Source organism: Dromiciops gliroides, chromosome 2 (genome assembly GCF_019393635.1).
Source record: "Dromiciops gliroides isolate mDroGli1 chromosome 2, mDroGli1.pri, whole genome shotgun sequence".
NCBI classification, from domain to species: Eukaryota; Metazoa; Chordata; class Mammalia; order Microbiotheria; family Microbiotheriidae; genus Dromiciops; species Dromiciops gliroides.
Window position 1 is genome coordinate 73,620,868 of NC_057862.1, and position 20,171 is coordinate 73,641,038.

At 40.5% G+C, this 20,171-nt stretch overlaps 1 protein-coding gene across 1 annotated transcript in view; it reads left to right on the plus strand.

Annotated features, from left to right (window-relative positions):
* Positions 1-20,171, plus strand: part of CPN1 (carboxypeptidase N subunit 1) — a 49,436-nt gene that overhangs the window by 20,384 nt on the left and 8,881 nt on the right. Inside the window, exons 3-7 of the mRNA XM_043981057.1 lie at positions 473-628; positions 2,104-2,286; positions 15,988-16,099; positions 18,994-19,133; positions 20,036-20,135. Coding sequence (XP_043836992.1) covers positions 473-628; positions 2,104-2,286; positions 15,988-16,099; positions 18,994-19,133; positions 20,036-20,135 — 691 coding nt within the window. The remainder of the gene's footprint in view (positions 1-472; positions 629-2,103; positions 2,287-15,987; positions 16,100-18,993; positions 19,134-20,035; positions 20,136-20,171) is intronic.

Here is a 20,171-nt window from a genome sequence, read left to right on the forward strand (position 1 = left end):
TTTTTGTCAAGTGAGTTCTTGATCCAATAACTGGGATCTTTGGATTATCAAACACTAGGTTATTGTGGTCATTTGCTTCTGTATATTGTGTACCTAGTCTATTCCACTATTCCATCAGTACCAGATTGTTTTGAAGAATACCACCTTGTCATATACCATAGTTTGAAATCTGGTACAGCTAAACCACTCTCTTTCATTTTTATTTTCATTCATTTCCTTGATATTCTTGACTTTTTGTTCTTCCAAATGAATTTTGATATTTTTTCTAGCTCTATAAAATAATTCTTTGGCAGCTTGGTTGGTTTGGCACTGAATAAGTAATTTAGGTAGTATTGTCATTTTTATTTGTCATCAACATCATCTTTGAATGAATACCAATTGAAGGCTACAGAAGCAGAACGTGAAAAGTGAGTTTTTCAAATGTAAACTTTTATTTGAAACTTACATTTCTATCTCTTCCTTTTCCCTCTAGGGCCCAGACACCAATGGGTATCTTACTGGTCGGAACAATGCCAATGGAATAGACCTAAACCGAAACTTTCCAGATCTTAACACCTACATGTACTACAATGAGAAGAGTGGGGGAGCCAACCACCACATACCCCTTCCAGACAACTGGAGAAATCAGGTACAGAGCTGAAATATTTATCCACAAAAATACTTTGTGGGGGGAAGGGGAAGAATTACATCTTCTCCTATCTACCTTTATTCTAACTCAATTCAGCAAGTATTTAATAAGCATTAACTCTATTATATTTATATCCCCCATAGGGCAAGGTTTTTGTTTTATACCTTTTTGGTATCCCTAGAACCTGCCCCAGCACCCCACACTTAGTAGTGGATAGAGATAGGAACTAGACCTATAATTTCATTAGTAGTGGGATGAATGAGGAAAGAACCTCTTTACTAAGGCAGGTTGGCACCTTCCCTGTGACTTAGAGATCTTGTTTAGAGCACTAAGAGGTTCTGTTCTGCCCAGGATCACACAGTCAGTATGTATTAGACCTAGGTCTTCCTGGCTTCCAGGCCAACGATTCCATCTCTTCCCACCCCTTAGCTGAGAATTCCATGTTTAGTTAGATTCCATAAATATTTGGTGATGGTGATGATAATAGTTATCCAAAAATCTACAGATAACACCCTTTCACATTTATTTATTTATGAACACATGTCCCCTAAGTGGAATGCAAACTACTTGAGAACATGGATTGTTTCACTTTTGTATGTGTATTCTCAGTTCCCAGTTCAATGCCTGGCACCTATTAGGTGATTAATAAATTCTTATACATTGATTGACTGATTGGAGTCATAACTTACATCTGTCAGAGAGAATACATGGCTTCTAGTCTTGTTCCTTCCATCTTTGCATGCTGTTCAAATCAGTTAGTTAGTCAACAAGTATGGAAATAAGTCATCAGTACAGCCTAGAAAGGGATGAAGACATCTTTGGCCTGGATCTCCTCCTTAAACTGAATGCTTTGGGAGGACCCAGTCAATTAGAAAGTAAGGTCTCAGGGATAGAGAGAAGTCTTGTGTCTCTCTCAATTCCAATGTAATAGTAGTCCAGGGTGGAGTGAGCTTCTATGATGAAGAGGTTTGTATGGCATGATAGAAAAAGCCCCATGGAGGGGCAGCTAGGTGTCACAGTGGCTAAAGCACTGGCCTTGGATTCAGGAGGTCCTGAGTTCAAATCCAGCCTCAGACACTTGACACTTACTAGCTGTGTGACCCTGGGCAAGTCACTTAACCCTCATTGCCCCGCCAAAAAAAAAGAAAAAAAAAGAAAAAGTTCCATGGAGATGGGTTAGCAGGTTAGCCTCGAAAGGGACACAGGGTTGCCTAGTCGTGCCTTACCTCACCTACTCGGTTTCATTCCCCTTGGTCTAATTAAAGGGTTGGAGACTGAGAAAACAGTAGTACAGAACACAATCATGCAGCCTTCCTTTCTTCATCTTCCCCCTTGAACTTTTCATCATTAGGATGGGGAACCTTTAGATGCCTATTTGTGTGAATTTTGTAATTTCTTTTGTATGAATGTAGCTAATGAGTAGTTTGGCACCTGGCATCCCCTTGGGTCCCTGCTAACTCTTTGCCCCCATATAGGTGGAACCAGAGACGGAGGCTATCATACTGTGGATGGAATCCATCAACTTTGTTCTTTCTGCCAATCTTCATGGAGGTGCAGTGGTAGCCAATTACCCATATGACAAGTCCCGTGAGCATCGGGTTCGGGGTTTCCGTCGTACTGCTGAGACTCCCACTCCAGATGATAAGCTTTTCAGAAAGGTGAGGAGAAAGGCGAAGTGAAATGTCTAGCAGAGAGTGGGGCCTATAGAGTATGGGAGGTCCCAGAGGTGGGAGCATCAAATCAAGTCAAGAAATCCTTGTTAAGATGTTACCAGGTACAGAGTACTATGTGAGGTGCTACAGGGGATCCAAGCATTCCTTTCCTTGTAGGAGGCAGCATAATAACCATGGGAGGGAAAATGGGCTCTGAAGTCAGAGGATGTGGGTTCATATACCACTTCTTTTGTTTGCTATCTACATGACCTTGGTAAAGTCACTTAACCTTCAAGGGCCTCAGTTTCCTCACTGGACTAGACGGCTGCCAAGGTCCTCCCAGCTCTAGATCTATGAGCCTATAATCTTTCTATGAGCTTACAATAGTCCAGTAAAGAAACAAAAAATTAACCCACAAAAAGGTTAAATAGCATACAATGTCAGAATACCTGAGGTTTTTTTTGTTTTTGTTTTGCCAGGCAATGAGGGTTAAGTGACTTGCCCAGGGTCATACAGCTAGTAAGTGTCAAGTGTCTGAGGCCAAATTTGAACTCAGGTCCTCCTGAATCCAGGACCAGTGCTTTATCCACTGCTCCACCTAGCTCCCCCAGAAGACCTGAGTTTGAATCCTGCCTCAGATACCCTGGACCAGTCAGTTAACCTCTCTTGGCCTCAGTTTCCTCATCTGTAAAATGAAGATAATAAAAATAGCATCTATCTGACAGGGTTGTAGTGAGGATCAAATGACATAGCACATGTTAAGTCCTTTGTAAACCTTAAAATGCTATATAAATGCTAGGTATTATTATTTATTTACTTTTGTTTTGTTCAATTAAGGTTAAGTGACCTGCCCAGAGTCACACAGTTAGTAATTGTCTGAGGCCAGATTTGAACTTGGGTCCTCCTGATTTCAGGGCTAGTGCTCTATCCGCTGCACTAACTGCTCCTTTACTTTTTTTTTTTTAAAAACATATAGAATAACATTGTATGTTGTGCTACAGCAAGTCTGCTACACAGTCATTTAATAGTTTAAGACAGGGGCGGCTAGGTGGCGCAGTGGATAGAGCACCGGCCCTGGAGTCAGGAGTACCTGAGTTCAAATCCGGCCTTAGACACTTAACACTTACTAGCTGTGTGACCCTGGGCAAGTCACTTGACCCCAATTGCCTCACTAAAAAAAAAAAATAGTTTAAGACAAAGAAAGATGTCAAGAAATTGTCCATAACTGATTTCCCAATGCAGTATCCAATTGAAGAATTCAGAGGAAGGAGTGGTTGTATCAGGTGAGGGTGGTTACTAAGATTTCACAGAGATAAGTTTGATGCCAGAGCTGTAAGACTGGATAGGTATATATATCCAGTATACCAGAAAGATGCATCACACATATTCACTTTGCCTTAAATGGCATGCATAAATTCCTGTTAAGGTATTATATATGTGATGATATTGGATTATAAGTACTTGTTAAGGTATTTATGGCATGCATATATTAAGGAAGACTTTGCTTTCCTTTTGAGCTGCCCCAAGGGACAGAGAATACCTCTAAGAACTCTTCATTTGCTACTAACCTATAAGACAAGAGAAAAATAGATTTAGAGCTATGGGTCATCTGGTCCAACCCCTTCACTTTACAGATGAGGTAAGTGAGGACTAGAGAGGTTAAGTGACTTGCCTGAGGACACACAGATTATTGGTAGCAGAACTGAAATTCAAACCAAGGTCCTCTAATTCCAGGCCTCCCTATTAAAATATACTCTGATAGATCTGTGAACTGATCAGTGGGGGTACTCATTCATTGGTTCAAAGAGTAATCTATGCCTTCTCATCTTGTTTGTGCAATTCTTTTTTTTTTTAAACATAAAAGTATTTTATTATTTTCTAGTTACATGTAGAGATAGTTTTCAACATTTGTTTTTATAAGATTTCTAGTTCCAAATTTTTCTCTGTCCCTCCCCTCCCTCCCCCCTCCCCAAGGCAGCAAGCAATCTGATATAGGTTATATATGTGCAATCACATTGTTTGTTTATTTATTTATTTGTTTATTTATTTATTTTTGAGGGGAAATGGGGGTTAAATGACTTACCCAGGGTCACACAGCTAGTAAGTGTCAAGTGTCTGAGGTCAAATTTGAACTCAGGTACTCCTGAATCCAGGGCCGGTGCTTTATCCACTGTGCCACCTAGCCTCCCCCTGTACAATCACATTAAACATTTCTACATTAGTAATGCAGTGAAAGAAGAATCAGAACAAAAGAGGAAAACCTCAAAAAAGAAAAACAAAGAAAGTAGAAATAGTATGTTTCAATTTGCATCAAGATTCCACAGTTCTTTTTTCTGGATTTGGAGACCATTTTCCACCATGAATCAAGTCTATCACAGTTGATCAAAACATAATGTTGTTGATACTGTGTACAGTGTTCTCCTGGTTCTGCTCATCTCACTCAGCATCAGTTCATGTTAAGTCCTTCCAGGTTTCTCTGAAATCTGTCTGCTCATTGTTTCTTACAGCACAATAGTATTCCATTACATTCATATACCACAACTTGTTCAGCCATTTCCCAATTGATGGGCATCCCCTCAATTTCCAATGCTTTGCCACCACAAAAAGAGCAGCTATAAATATTTTTGTACATATGTGTCCTTTTCCATTTTTATGATCTCTTTGGGAAAAAGGCCTAATAGTGGTATTGTTGGATCAAAGGGTATGCATAGCTTTATAGCCCTTTGGGCATAGTTCCAAATTGTTCTCCAGAATGGTTGGATCAGTTCACAGCTCCACCAACAATGCATTAGTGTTCTAATTTTTCCACAGCTTCTCCAACATTTATTATTTTCCTTTTTTGTCATATTAGTCAATCTGATAGGTGTGAGGTGGTGCAATTCTTTCTTTTCCATATCTTTCTGTAAGTCATCCAGAGAGTATCTAGCCAATGCTTTGGATGCCTTCCTTGGAGCCATTTAGTATTTCACTAGTAACTACAAAACTTTGTGTGTATGTCTCTCTCTTTTTAAAAATTAAAAAAAAAATTTTTGTTGTTTCTTTTATGTGGGCCAATGAGGGCTAAGTGACTTCCCCAGAGTCACACAGCTAGTGAGTGTCAAGTTTCTGAGGCCAGATTTGAACTCAGGTCCTGCTGAATCCAAGGCCAGTGCTTTTATCCACTGCGGCACCTACCTGCCCCATATGTCTCTTATCACTAACTCTCACCACATAACCAGTGCACATCCTTTTTTTATTTTTAAAGTTGTCTTCTATGCTATTTTTAGTGCAAATCATTCTAGATTACATACATCCACCATGCATTTTTCTACTGTCCTTTAAGGCACAATCTAATTAAAATATTTTACCAATGGAATGTAATATTTAGCCTAGTGGAACACTTTGAGAGGTGGTAGATTCCTTCTCAGTGGAGTACTTAAGGTAGAGGCCAGAAGGTCATTTTTCAAGTTATTTTAGAGTGGAGATTCCTTCCAGATACGGGCCATTGAACTTCCTTCCAGTTCTCCAATTCTGTGTATACAACTGCCAATCAAATATTACCCCAAGTGTTATCATCCTTACCAGAATCATGAAAACAAAATGATACACCAATGTTGAGTTTCCATTAAGTAACATCAAAGTAACATCAGTTCATTCTGATGCTTTCTTTGCTGTGAGAGCCTATGGCATTCTCTTTTGAATATTTTCAGTAGCAGTAGCTTGGTTTTAAGGAGACAACTAAAGGTTGCTGAGCCATAGGTAATCTTGTTTATGGTGTGAATATAGTGATGGGAGAGGTTCTCTACTGTGGTTAATGAATGGTCCTGATGGTGAATTTTAGTCTCTCTCTCTCCCCACCCCTCACTCCAGGAGTGAGCTGGAGTTGTTTCAAGTAATAGTTTGTATCACTTGGTCTAGCCTCTAAAGAACATCAACACTTGAAAGCAATGTTCTCACTTGGATATGTGAACATCCAACAAGGTTGGTTGTTTTTTAATGGTTTCATCACTTTATGTTTACATCCCTCATCTTTTCTTTCTAGCTAGACTATCAGCTAGGGGGTAGGAACTGTGTTAATGGGTGGTTTGTTTTTTTTAGTCTTCCTACTTATTCCATAAGTATTTGCCATATAAGTTCGAGGCTATGGCCAAAACTGAAAGATAATTACCTGGAATAGCAGGAGACAGGCAGGAAATTTCCTATGCTCTTAGTCTTTGTGAATAAAGTGCCCCAAATAAGCTTGGTTCACAGGCAGGGAGAGATGGATGTATAGGTATCAGTGAGTAAGCAAGCCTCTATGAATGTTCCATGCATTGTGCTAAGCTTTGGGAATACAAATATGAAAAAGATAGTCCCTGCCTTCAAAGAGCTTACAATGTAATGGAGAAAGACAACACAGAAAAGGAAGCTGAAAAAGGGGAGGAGAGGAAGGTACACAACTGCTGGAGAAGACCAGAGAAATGCAGCTGGGTATAAAATGAAGAGAAGGTTGGCTTGAGTCTTCTACTTTTTTTTTTTTTGGTGAGGCAATTGGGGTTAAGTGACTTGCCCAGGGTCACACAGCTAGTGAGTGTCAAGTGTCTGAGGTCAGATTTGAACTCAGGTCCTCCTGAATCCAGGGCTGGTGCTCTATCCACTTCGTCACCTAGCTGCCCCAGAGTCTTCTACTTAAATGGACGTTTTGGGGAAGAACCTTCTACCCTCCAATCAGAAGGAGGGGCTCCAGGAGCTCAACTATGATGGTTAACATTGTAATGTACTTATAGTAAGCCAGTATAATATATTAAAGCCTTCTGCCTTTAATTTAGTAATTTTTAACATAGTAATTTTGTAATGAATAATTTTTGTCCTTGAGGCCAATTTATTGGGGGATATGGATGGTGATAGCATGGAGAATGGTTTGATCATGAGGGCACTTATGACAGGAGAGTAGGTGGCTTGTCCCGCAGAGAAGAAGATGGATGCCAATTGTCTTCTGCTAATCCTTCCTCCAACTAGGGAGTTAGGAAGCCAGGATTCTAGTCCAGGTTCTGACAGGCATACTCCATGAATTTGGACTTAAGTGACCTAGCCTTTCCAGGCTTCCGTTCCTTCATTAGTAAAATGACCGGGCCCCTTCCAGCTCTAGAATTCTATGTTTCTAAAAGTTTAAGAAACCTCAGATCAGAGTCATTTTGTGCTTGCTTGTTCCAAAAAGCCTTTTCTGATAGAATACTTCTCTGCCCTGTCCTAGGGAGAGCAGCAGAACCCCAGGAGGCACAGTACTGTTTGAGTTGCCATTAACCACAAAGATGAGTTTACACAAGTTAGTTTAGCACAGAGTAAGTAGGTTTGGTTTGATCCCTGTATCTGGAAGTTCTCTCAGTTAGAGGTGTAGCATCAGCAGTTTGGCAGGCAGGCTGCTTCAGCAGGAAGAGGAAGGAAGCTTATCTCTGGACAGCTGAGAGCTGTTCATTCAGCCTCGCCCCCAGACAATACCTCCGAGCTGTTGAAACACCTGGATCAGCTAAAGTTCATCAGATTTCTTTAAAGGGCAAGGCTCGTCCTCAACCAATACGTCTTAGTGTCTATATCCAAGAGGTCATTTTCTTGCCCACTTTGGGTTCTGCTTGGCTGTGTGCCTTCCATAAGGGGATAGTTAAGTCATCCTCCAGGTCAGGGATGGACCTATTCTTCTGAGTGTCAATCCTCTCTCATCTTTTCTGCTCCACTTACCTTTGCTCCACTCTCCTTTGTTTGGGTTCAGGCCACTGGAATTCTGATACTTTGGGGGCTTCTCACAATTCCCAATAAGCCATTTCCAATAAGCTTTTATTAAGCCCTACTATGTGAAGAGGGGGCATCCAGGTGGTGAAGTGATAGAGCACCAGGCTTGGAGTCAGGAAGATCTGAGTTCAAAGCTGGCCTCAGAAACTTATAAGCTGTGTGACTCTGGGCAAATCAATTAAGCTCTGTTTGCTTCAGTTCCTAATTTGTAAAAAGAGGACACACTGGAGAAGGAAATCACAGACCACTCCAGTATCTTTGCCAAGAAAAACCCAGGGACAAAAGTCCTTGAGGTCACATAGAGTGGGACAGTTGAATGACTAAACAAGAACAATTGTGTACCCAGATGGTGGCTAGATGTGTGGATAATACAAACGTGATTTCTGCCCTTAAGGAGTTTACAGTATAGTAGGAGAGTAAGCCACTAATATATGAAATTGTAATGTACAATGCCAAATAATGAATGCTTTATAGAATTGAAAGACAAAGTGCTATGTACCGGCTGAGAGTGAAGGGGGGGCTCAGGGAAAGCTGAGTGGAGGAGGTGGCATGTGAGTTGGGCTTTAAAGAGTGGGAAGGAGACTGTGCTGGCTGGTTAACTAGCAAGTTGGCTTTGAGGTAACCTTTGGACCAGAGAACAGGCCGGGTAGAGAAAAACTTGCCTTCCCTCAAACCAAAACACCTGGGACCCTCTAAAGCTTGGAACAGTGTAGCTTGGAAGTAGTGCCCCACTGTAAGAGGGAGGTAAAAGTCAAGTAAAAAACGGCAAAATGAGCAAGCATAGAAAGTTGAGAACCATAGAAAGTTTCCTTAGCAACAAGAAAGATCAAGGTACACTCTCAGAAGAGGATAGCAACCTCAGGGCCCCTACATCCAAAGCTTCCAAGAAAAATATGAATTGGTCTCAGGCCATGGAAGCATTCAAAAGGGACTTTGAAGAGAAAAGTAGGAGAGATGAAAGATTTAGAGAGGTGGAGGAAAGAATGGAAAGAGAAATGAGAGCAATGCAGGAGAGCTATGAGAAAAAGTCAACAGCTTGAAAAGTCAAATGGAAAGGGAGATAAAAAAAAGCTGTCTGATGAAAACTAATCACCTAAGAACTAGGATTGAACAAATAGAAGCTAGTGACTTTATGAGAAACAGACACAGTAAAACAAATACAAATGAATAAAAAAAATAGAGGGCAATATGAAATATTTCCTTTGGAAAACAACTGACCTAGAAAATAGATCCAGGAGAGAGATAATTTGAAAACCATGACCAAAATAAGAGTTTAGACAGCATCTTCTAAGAGATTGTAAGGGAAAATTGCCCTGATATTCTAGAAGCAGAAGACCAAATAGAAATCGAAAGAATCCACTGATCACCTCCTGAAAGATCCTAAAAGGAAAACCTCTAGGAATGTTATAGCCAAATTCCAGAGTTCCCAGGTCAAGGAGAAAATATTGCAAGCAGCTAGAAAAAAGGAATTAAAATACTATGGAGCTACAATAAGGATAAGACAAGGTTTAGCAGCATCTACATTAAAGGACTGAAAGGCTTGGAATATGATATTCCAGAGGGCAAAAGAACTGGGACTACAGCCAAAAATCACAAACCCAGCAAAACTAAGTATAATCTTTCAGAGGAAAAAATGGGACTTTAATGAAAAAGGGTTTTCAGGCATTTGTGATGAAAAGACCTGAACTGAATAGAAAATTTGACTTTCAAAAACAAGACCCTGGAGAAACATAAAAAGGTAAGCAGGAAAAAGAATTCATGAGGGATATTAAAAGATTAAATTGTTTACATTCCTACATGGGAAGATAATACTTTGAACTCAGTCAGGAATTCAGAGGACACAGGTCTGAACTGAATATGAAGGGATGATATCTGTAAAGCATTTATGTTTTGTTCTTTGTGAGGCAAACAGGGTGCAGTGTCTTATATCTGGGGCTGGATTTGAGTTTGAGGCCTCCTGGGTCCAGGGCTGGTGCTTTGTCCACTGTGCCACCTAGCTAACCCATGATGGGGTTTTTTTTTTGTTTTTTGTTTTTTGCGGGGCAATGGGGGTTAAGTGACTTGCCCAGGGTCACACAGCTAGTAAGTGTTAAATGTCTGAGGCTGGATTTGAACTCAGGTACTCCTGAATCCAGGGCCAGCGCTTTAACCACTGCACCATCTAGCTGCCCCCGCTAACCCATGATGACATCTTTTTTTTTTTTTTTTTTGCTGGGCAATGGGGGTTAAGTGACTTGCCCAGGGTCACACAGCTAGTAAGTCAAGTGTCTGAGGCCGGATTTGAACTCAGGTACTCCTGAATCCAAGGCTGGTGCTTTATCCACTGCACCACCTAGCTGCCCCAATGACATCTTTAAAATAGGGTTGAGGGGTAGGAGGAATAGATTGGGGGAGGAAGGGAAGTATATAAAAGTTATGATGAACAGTTTGCTATCAGAAAAGCCTGGAAAGAGCTACATGAACTTAAGCAGAGTGAAATGTACTGTATACAAAATAACAGAAATAGTGTAAGATGATCTGCTGGGAAGCATGTGGTTATTTCCAGCAAGGCAATGATCCAATATAACCCTGAAGGACTAACAAAAAAGAAAAAAATAAAGAATGGGAAGGAATTCAATAAGAGAAGAAAAAGAGGGAGGGAATTCCAGGTATATCGAACAGCCTAAACAAAAGTATGGAGGCAAGAGATTATAGACTGTTTGGGGAACAATGCATGAAGTAAGCATCTGTGGGCTCTTTCTACTTTTATTTCTACTATCCTTACTCTAGAGGTCTCTACCCTCTCCAACCCACCTTTTATATCCCTGTCAGGATAATGCTTCTTATACATAGAACTGGTCATGTTGCTTCTCTATTCAAAACCTTTTAGTGACTCCCTGTCACCTTTTGAGCAAACTTAAAACACCTCGGCCTGGCCTGCATGGCTTCTACAACATAGAAAGCCACCCCTTTGCAAATGAAAAAAGTCAAAACCAAGATACTAAATGAAGGCGGTACTGCAGGTAGAGATGGTGGAATCAGAAGGAAGGACAGATGCAGGTAGAGAGGTCATGGGCTTGGATCAAGACATGTAGAAGTTTAGATTCAAGTGGGACATCTATGTAGCTGAAGACACAGGTCTAAGCTGCAAATGAGATTTGAGCATAGAACTCATGACTGAGGAGCAGCTAGGTGGCTCAGTGGATAAAGCACCAGTCCTGGATTCAGGAGGACCTGAGTTCAAATCCATCCTCAAACACTTAACACTTATTAGCTGTGTGACCTTGGGCAAGTCACTTAACCTTCACTGCCCCTCCCTCCCCCAAAAGAGTCATGATTGAAGTTGTGAAAATGGGCAACACTTCTAAGGGTAGAGCCAATACCTTTATTAAAAGGTCCAGCAGAAAATTAGGACTCAGTCACAATGACAGAGGAGAACTATGAAAGACCAATGTCTCTAAGGTCAAGGTTTAGAGCGTGAGCCGGGGACTAAAAGTGTCAGAAGCTTCAGAAGGCAATAGGAGAATTTATTCAGAGATACTCATTGTATCTGGTGACAAGAGGTCATGGGTGACCTTAGAAAAACGTTCATGTCAATCTTGACTCCTTGGTCTCCTCCTCACATAGACAGTCAGTTGCCAGATTTTATTGTTTCTATTGCCACAACATGTCACATACATCTCCGCTCTATGTATACAGTGACCCTGATCAAGCCTCATCACCTTCTGTCTTTACTATTGCAGTAGCTTCCTACTTGGTCTCCTGGGCTCATCTCTCGCCTAATTCCAATATGTTCTCCACAAAGCCACCAAAATGATTCCTAAAGAGCAGCTCTGATTACGTCACTCCCTTACTCAATGAAGTCATATGAACAGACACAAACTACTCTGTTGGGTATTTAAAGTTCTTGACAACCTGGTGCCCTCTTGCCTTTCCAGTGTATTTTTTTTTTAAACAGGGCAATGAGGGTTAAGTGACTTGCCCAGGGTCACACATCTAGTGTCAAGTATCTGAGGCAAGATTCGAACTCAGGTACTTCTGAATCCAAGGCCAGTGCTTTATCCATCTAGCTCCAGTGTATTTTTTTGTTTGTTTGGGTTTTTTAGTGAGGCAATTGGGGTTAAGTGACTTGCCCAGGGTCACTCAACTAGTAAGTGTTAAGTGTCTGAGGCCGGATTTGAACTCAGGTACTCCTGACTCCAGGGCCCGTGCTCTATCCACTGCGCCACCTAGCTGCCCCTCCAGTGTATTTTTTAAAAAATTATTTTTAATTTATGGAATAAAACAAGCACTTGCATGCATAACATGGTATGATAAAAAAGACGATTGCATGAAACTGCAAATCTATTATGTATAACCTCCTATTCCTTTTAAATATATAATGAAGTTAGGTAATTTTTTTCTCTCCCCCCCCTTAGAGATAGGCTACCATTAGGCACAAATAGGTGCGTATGGAAGGGGAGTTTATACATACACACAGACACACATTTCTTTTTTATCAGTTCTTTCTCTGGATGCAGAAAACATCTTCCTTTATAGTTAGTTTGGGTATTTATAATAGTCAAAATTACCTATTTGCTCAAAGTAATTTTGTGTGTGTGTGTGTGTGGGGGGTGGGCAATGAGGATTAAGTGACTTGCCCAGGGTCACACAGCCAGTAAGTATTAAGTGTCTGAAGCTGGATTTGAACTCAGGAATTCAGGTCCTCCTGTATCCAGTGCTGGTGCTTTATCTACTGAGTCACCTAGCTGCCCTGAAAGTCATTCTTAAAACAATATTGCTGTTACTGTATACAATGTTCTCTTGGTTCTGCTCATTTTGTTCTTCGTTATTTCATGCAATTTCCACATTTTTCCAAGATCTTCGAGCTCAACATTTCTTATAGGACAGTAGTATTGTGTCACAACTTGTCCAGTCTATTTACATGTCAATCCCTTCTGCATCCTCTGGTTCATCTATACTGGCCTTTTGTCTTTTCCTTGATACCCAGTTGACTCTGACTTTATACTGAATGTTCTGTAAGTCTTCTTCCATACCTCTAATGCTTGGAATCATTGGCTTTCTTTGAGACTCAGCTCAGGTACCATAAGTGACCTTTTCTGGTTCCCTCCACCCCAGGAGCTCCTCCAAGATTACCTTTAATTTGACTTGTATGTCTTATAATATGTCTCAAAAAGCGTTATTTCAGTTTTAAAGTATTGAAGCTTAATAGACTGGGGGGCAGCTAGATGGCCCAGTGGATAAAGCGCTGGTCCTGGATTCAGGAGGACCTGAGTTCAAATCTAGCCTAAGACACTTGACACTCACTAGCTGTGTGACCCTGGGCAAGTCACTTCACTCCCATTGCTCTGAAAAAAAAAAGCATAAGAGACTTGGGTATGGGCTCTCTCTATCTAGCTATCTATCAATCAATCATCTCTTTCTCTATCTTAGACTGGATTAGAACCTAAGTCCTAGGGGCAGCTAGGTGGCGAAGTGGATAAAGCACTGGCTCTGGATTCAGGAGGACCTGAGTTCAAATCTGGCCTCAGACACTTGACACTTACTATAAAATAAAGAGGTTGAACTAAATGATCTTGAAGAAGATCCTTTAACCTCTGAACACTATGCTTCTATAGGTTGCAAGGGGTGGTGGAGAGAGTGAATAGTGAGGAAGTGGTAATGTTTTACACAACCCATGTATAACCCATATCTGATTGCTTACCACTGGAGTTTATTGAATGGGAGGGTGACATGGTCAGATCTATACTTTAGGGGGACAGCCAAGTGAGTGGTGGAGAGACGTGTCAGGGAGACCCACCAGCAGGCTATTGCAATAGTGCAGGTATGAATTAATGAAGGCCTGCACCAGGGTGTCAGAGAAAGGGGGAGAGGCCTGGAATTCAAATGAATATGGGGTTGGTGAGAGAGAGTAAGGTAAGTGGGAAGATGGTTGTACCCTTTGATAGTAACAGAGAAGTTATGAAGAAGAGAGGTCCTGGAGAGGGAAAGATAATGAGTTCTGTTTTGGACTTACTGAGTTTACCTACGGGACATCCAGTTTTGTTTTTTGTTTTTTTCATCATCAATTAATTAATTTAGGATTTCCCCCACTTTGCAGGTAAAAACCCCAAATTTATAACATTGATTTTTAAAAAACTTTGTGTTCCAAATTCTCTTCTTCCCTCCCTCCCCCGGTTAGGAACTCAAGCCATTCAATGTTATACATGTGCAGTCATGCAAAGCATTGCAGACCAAAAAAAAAAAAAAAAAACTTGAACTAACAACAACTGTACTGTATTCAGATACCATCAGTTCTTTCTCTGTAGATGGACTGCATTTTTCATAAGTCCTTCAGAGTTGTCTTGGATCATTGCATTGCTGAAACTAACTAAGTCATTCACAGCAGATCATCTTAAGATATTGCTGCTATTTTGTATACAGTACATTTCACTTTGCATCAGCTCATGTAAGTAAGTCTTTCCAGGTTTTCCTAATAGCGTTCTGCTCATCATTTTTAAAAAATAGTAAACTACACTTATATAGTACTTTAAAGAGATTTCCTTACAACACACCCATGAGACAACCATGCATTTTATTTTATTTTTTTGGTGAGGCAGTTAGGGTTAAGTGACTTGCCCAGGGTCACACAGCTAGTAAGTGTTAAGTGTCTGAGGCCGGATTTGAACTCAGGTCCTCCTGACTCCAGGGCTAGTGCTCTATCCACTGCGCCACCTAGCTGCCCCAACCATGCATTTTAAACTTACAAAGAGATGAGGGAGTTAACAAAGTTCATAGAAGGAATGTTTAAATATCTTTTCCCAAAAATCTCCTGGAATGTCCCTGTGTTATGAAGAACAGAGAAGAACAACAACCAGCACATTCCTTCTCCTTCTCTCCCTCCTTCCTTTGTTCTAGTAATAACCTTAATCTTCCTGGATAAACTATTTTTTTTCACCTTTGGTGGACTCTGTAACTCCTACCCCATAAGACATCCCCACTGGGAACCATTTTCTTCCTTTGTGTGTCCCTGAAGACTATGCTTTTTTTACCCCCCCCCCCCCCAGCCTTTCTCAAAAGGCTTAGTATTAGCCTCAGGCACTGGGGCCCTGGCAAATTCTCTCATGTTGAGAAATATGGAAATGGTTCTATGAAAATTAATCAATGGGTCGAAGAATTTCTTGACTAAAAAAAAACAAAGGCGTCACCTTGTTATCCATATGCATGTTTCAGTTATTACTATTTTTATGTTGTTTTAAGCAGTCTGCTATTTGTTATGTCCATGTATGTCTGATCTCTACAGCACAACATAAATGCTATGTTACCCCCAAAATTGACCATCAGAGTAAATGAAATCACATCATAGAAGAAGGATGGAATAGAGAGCTTAATGAACTTGGAGGCAGGAAAGCTTAGGTTCTGGTCCCTCCTGCTAGTTATTTATTAGCTGTGTGACCCTAATCACTTAACTTTCCTGAACCTCAGTTTCTTCATCTGAAAATTATAGTTAATAAGTTCTGCAGTGCCTGCCTCACAAAGTGATGTTATTGTGAGGCTCAACTGTGAGCACCATGACCACATGAACATGCTGTATGTTAAAACATGGCGTCCAAAAAAGGTTATTGTTACACTGTTTCAAAAATCCTGCTTCCAGGGTGTGTCAATTTAAGACTAGTAACCTATATTGGAAACATGAATATTATCATCTCTTCCTAAGTTCAGTGCCAAAGTAAATAAAGACTGATAAAGCTGAAAGGTGGAGACCACCTAGTCCAGAGAAGCGATTTACTCTAGTTTACAAAGTGGGGTTAATAGCAGAGCCAATACTAGAACGCAGGGCTCTTTATTTCTCCACCCATGATTTTCCCACTATCTTGCTTCAACCCTGCTGATTAACACAGCTAATTGAGTGACTTTTGGCTTCACCCCCAATTCTAGGTGTGAACATTCCCACATAAATTTGGTATATTCTGGGTCATGTTTCCTACCGTGCTTTCCCCTCAGCTGGCCAAAGTCTATTCCTATGCACATGGATGGATGCACCTGGGCTGGAACTGTGGCGATTACTTTCCTGATGGCATCACCAATGGGGCTTCCTGGTATTCTGTCAGCAAGGGTAAGGGGCTTTCAAGGAAGAGCTGGAAGCGGAAACAGGGGCTTCATTATCCTGACAAACAGGCAGTGTTATTCACAGAGAGGGAAGGCAAAAGGATGCAACAGATGGTAAGCCTAGAGACTTGGAAAGCAAGTCTTGGGGGTGGGGGAATGGTTAAGGGAGTCACTTGTTAAACATCTACCAGCACACCACTGCTTGATCTCCACTTTTGATAAGGACTGAGCTGATGGCAAGGATAACCTTTGTGGGAAAAGGGGTGAAGGGAAAAGAATGGTGAATTTAAGGTTAAATGCGCTACATTTAGCTGTCTCCTTGCCATCTAATAGCAGGTTTTCCACTAGATGAACTTTCTCAGGGCTTTCTATGCTTTAAAAAACACTGAATTAGATTTTTATGAATTTAAATAATTATGTTGTTACTAAAAGACTTTGAAAAAATAACAGTTTTGAATGAGGGTTTATTAATACCTAAAAATACCATCATAATATAAGAATTATAAGTGCTAATTTCACACTATTTGAAATCATTTCAATGTAACCTTTTAAGAAGCATTATAAGTAATGCAAAATAGGTCACGGTTAGGGACCCAATATCATAGAATTCCTTCAAGTTCCTCCTAAATAGATTATTTAAAAACTTTAAAGACAATTTATACTTAGCAGAATCAGAATTAAGGAAGAGTGACTGGGGCTCTTCTCTAGGATGCTAAAATTTACAGGGCTGTATCCTGAATGAATTCCCTCAAGTACAACCTACCCACATGCCCCGCCCTGATCCCAGGTACAAAAATTTCTAGTTATGTCTTTGGCTTAGTACCCAAGAAGTCTAGAACATCTCATTTAGCATCTAAGAAGTGATGAATACCTATTAACTGAGACCAACAGAATATTAGAGGATAAGAGATTTAGAACTTGAAGGGACCGTAGAGGTTGTTGAATCTAACCTCCCCTTCATTTTACAGATGAGGAAACTGAGGCCCAGGGACCAGGGACCTTATGTGACTTGCCCAGGGTCACATAGCTAGTGAGTGTCTGAGGCAGATTTGAATCCTGGAGCCATCCTGACTCCCAAGTCCAGTATGATCCCTATTATATCACTCCATAGTGGAGATGACAGAGAAAATCAATCTTGTTATTTTTGAAAATGCAGCAGACATAATTTCACCTCTACAAATATATCTTTTCAAGAAGATAAATATAAAGAGTACTCCATATTGCTCATTTGAGATGGTCCTATTGCCTCCCTTGTTTCTTCTAAGAGGTAGAGCTGGGACTTCTAGCAGTGTAGGATACTACCTTTTCCTATGCTTAGACTTTATGTGACTTGTCCATAGTCCCCCAGCTAAAAACTGTCAGAAGTGGGATAGTTTAGCTCATTGGGTCATTGATATAGTGCTTGAAGGGACCTCAAAGGTCATTTAATCCAACTCCTATGTTTTATATATGAGAATATTGAGGTCCAGGTGGTTCTAATTCTGGTACCTTTCTACTGTGCCAGGTCACTTTTACAGAGTCATATAATTCAACTAAAAAGATATAAAAATAAATTGATACTTTTTGGGGTGGTGGGGCTATCAGCGTTAAGTGACTTGCCCAGTTACACAGTTAGTGTCAAGCATCTGAGGCCAGATTTGAACTATCCACTGTGCCACCTAGCTGCCCCCTAAATTGATACTTTTTAAGATGTATATTGTTGGGCGGCTAGGTGGCGCAATGGATGAAGCACCAGCCCTGGATTCAGGAGGACCTGAGTTCAAATCCGGCCTCAGACATGTGACACTTACTAGCTATGTGACCCTGGGCAAGTCACTTAACCCCCATTGCCCCGCAAAAAAAAAAAAAAAAAAAAAAAAAAGATGTATATTGTTTGTCTTCCTGATATTAGGCCTTTCCAATAAGGAAAGGTAGTATGATATCATAAAGCACCCAAATAATGAAGAAAAGAACTGGATTCTAGTCTCAGTTCTGTTAAACTCTGTTTTGTTACTTTATCTTCTTGGGGCTCAGGTCCCTAATCTTTAAAATAAAGGGGTTGGATGAGACTTTATTTAAAGCATTTTCTAGTTCTAAGATTCAACAAACAAGAATTTGCTTTTTGTAGAAAGAAATAATTCTATCTAGCATGATTCCCAATAATGCATGACTCCAGGACTACATTGTAGGTTCTACTTAGTGAAACTAATTCATCAAAAACCATCTCTGAAAGCCAGTTCATTATGGTTGGTTTCCTCTGTTCACAATCACCACATTTGCTTGGATTTTCCATCCCAAAGCAAATCTGTTCCACTAAAAGTGATATGCAAATGATCATCTTATTTCTAAGCAGGGGTTTAGTGGAGCCAGATTTTACTGACTGCCAATTGTTAAATTTTCAGTGTGAGCATTTACACCTCAGAAATTGGCAAATGCTATAAATCAGAGCTTCATTTATTGCATTGTTCATTGTCTAGACTTAAGAAAGTGGTGAAAAAAGTAGAATAATGCTGATTAAAAACAACATGTGTGACGAGAACTCTTCCCCCCCTCCCTCCAACAACCTCCCACTACCACTTGGGCCCCAGAAACCAATTGTTAAACATTAACCAGTAAACTCCTGGTTCTAAGGCACTGGTATTAAGGAGATTTGGAGAATGATTAGGAAAGAGTAAATTTTAAGTCAGTGCAATGGAAAAGAAATATTAGGCCATTTCATGGTGATGGGTGTTGCTTTAGAAGGATAAAAAGAGGGAAAGACATTGGAAATTGGGGGAGAGGAGAATATTTTGTGAGGAAAAAATACTTTAGAGGCCAAGATGTAGAAGAGAAAGCATTAGGGGATGGAAGAATTTCAGTTAAGGAGAGGTAGGATAGGGTGTTCAGATGTACAAATCTACTACTGCCCCCTTTCTTTCATAGGAATGCAAGACTTCAATTACCTGCATACCAACTGCTTTGATATCACTCTGGAATTGAGCTGCAATAAGTTTCCACGCCAGGAGGAGCTGCAGAGAGAGTGGCTTGGCAATCGCGAGGCACTGATTAGTTTCCTGGAAGAGGTAAAATCAGTATTTCTGAGCAGTCCCAACTTTTAATTTCCATATTTGTACCACATAAAGGAGAGATTTCTTAGTTCTAAACAGCGTAGGATTTTTTTGGGCGCCCAAACACACCTTGTCTCTCCGTTTGCGGATTTCTTAAAGTGTAGAAGATGTTTCCAATGTGATGTCCTTAGCCCTTAGATCTTCCCTCTACTTTTTCTTAAGTTTCCCATCGATATTAATTCATTTATTCATCATGTTTTTGTCTACTGTGTCCACAACAACATTTTCTTCCCAGTTTTATGACTTTGGAGATGTCTCTGCCTTTTATTCATGCATATTTACCCCCTTCCCACTACTAAATCCCACATCTGATGGTTAATCATCATCAAGTCCTAATAATTACTCCTTTGTGAAACTGATTTGATCCACGCTTTCTTCTTCATTCCCATAGCTACTGCCCATATTCTTTTCTCCAGTCTCCTTATTTACAATCCTACACACAGCAAGCAACCAGGCATCATTTTCTTTCTTAGGAATCATTCTTTCTTCCTCATCACCTCAAATATTTTAAGCACCTAATGGCATGTGATGTTTCTAAGTACTCTGCAGAAAGATTTGGTTGGCCTTGGAAGCTGATAGTCAATGTCAGAGTGAAGGGGCATAAGGAAACCTACTTGCCTTGGGGTTTCAGGATCAGAACACAATGATTCTAGCTTTTTGCACCAAATAGAAATAAGGCTGGCTATTGCCACTTGGGATCTTTGGTTGTAGAAAGAATAAAACAAAGAGAGAATTTGTGGAAGTTCTTTATGGAAGAGCTCTCTTACTCTCCTTTTCTTCCAAGTTAGACCCCCCCCATGGGTGTGGCTTAAATGAATGGGCAGTAGTTCTTACCCCACTGTGACTTCTTCTGGCAGGTTCACCATGGCATCAAGGGAATGATACTTGATGAAAATAACAATGGCATTGCAGAAGCAGTCATTTCTATTGATGGGATTGCTCATGATGTCACTTCAGGTAGGTATCCACTGCTCCATTTTGTCAGTACTCTCC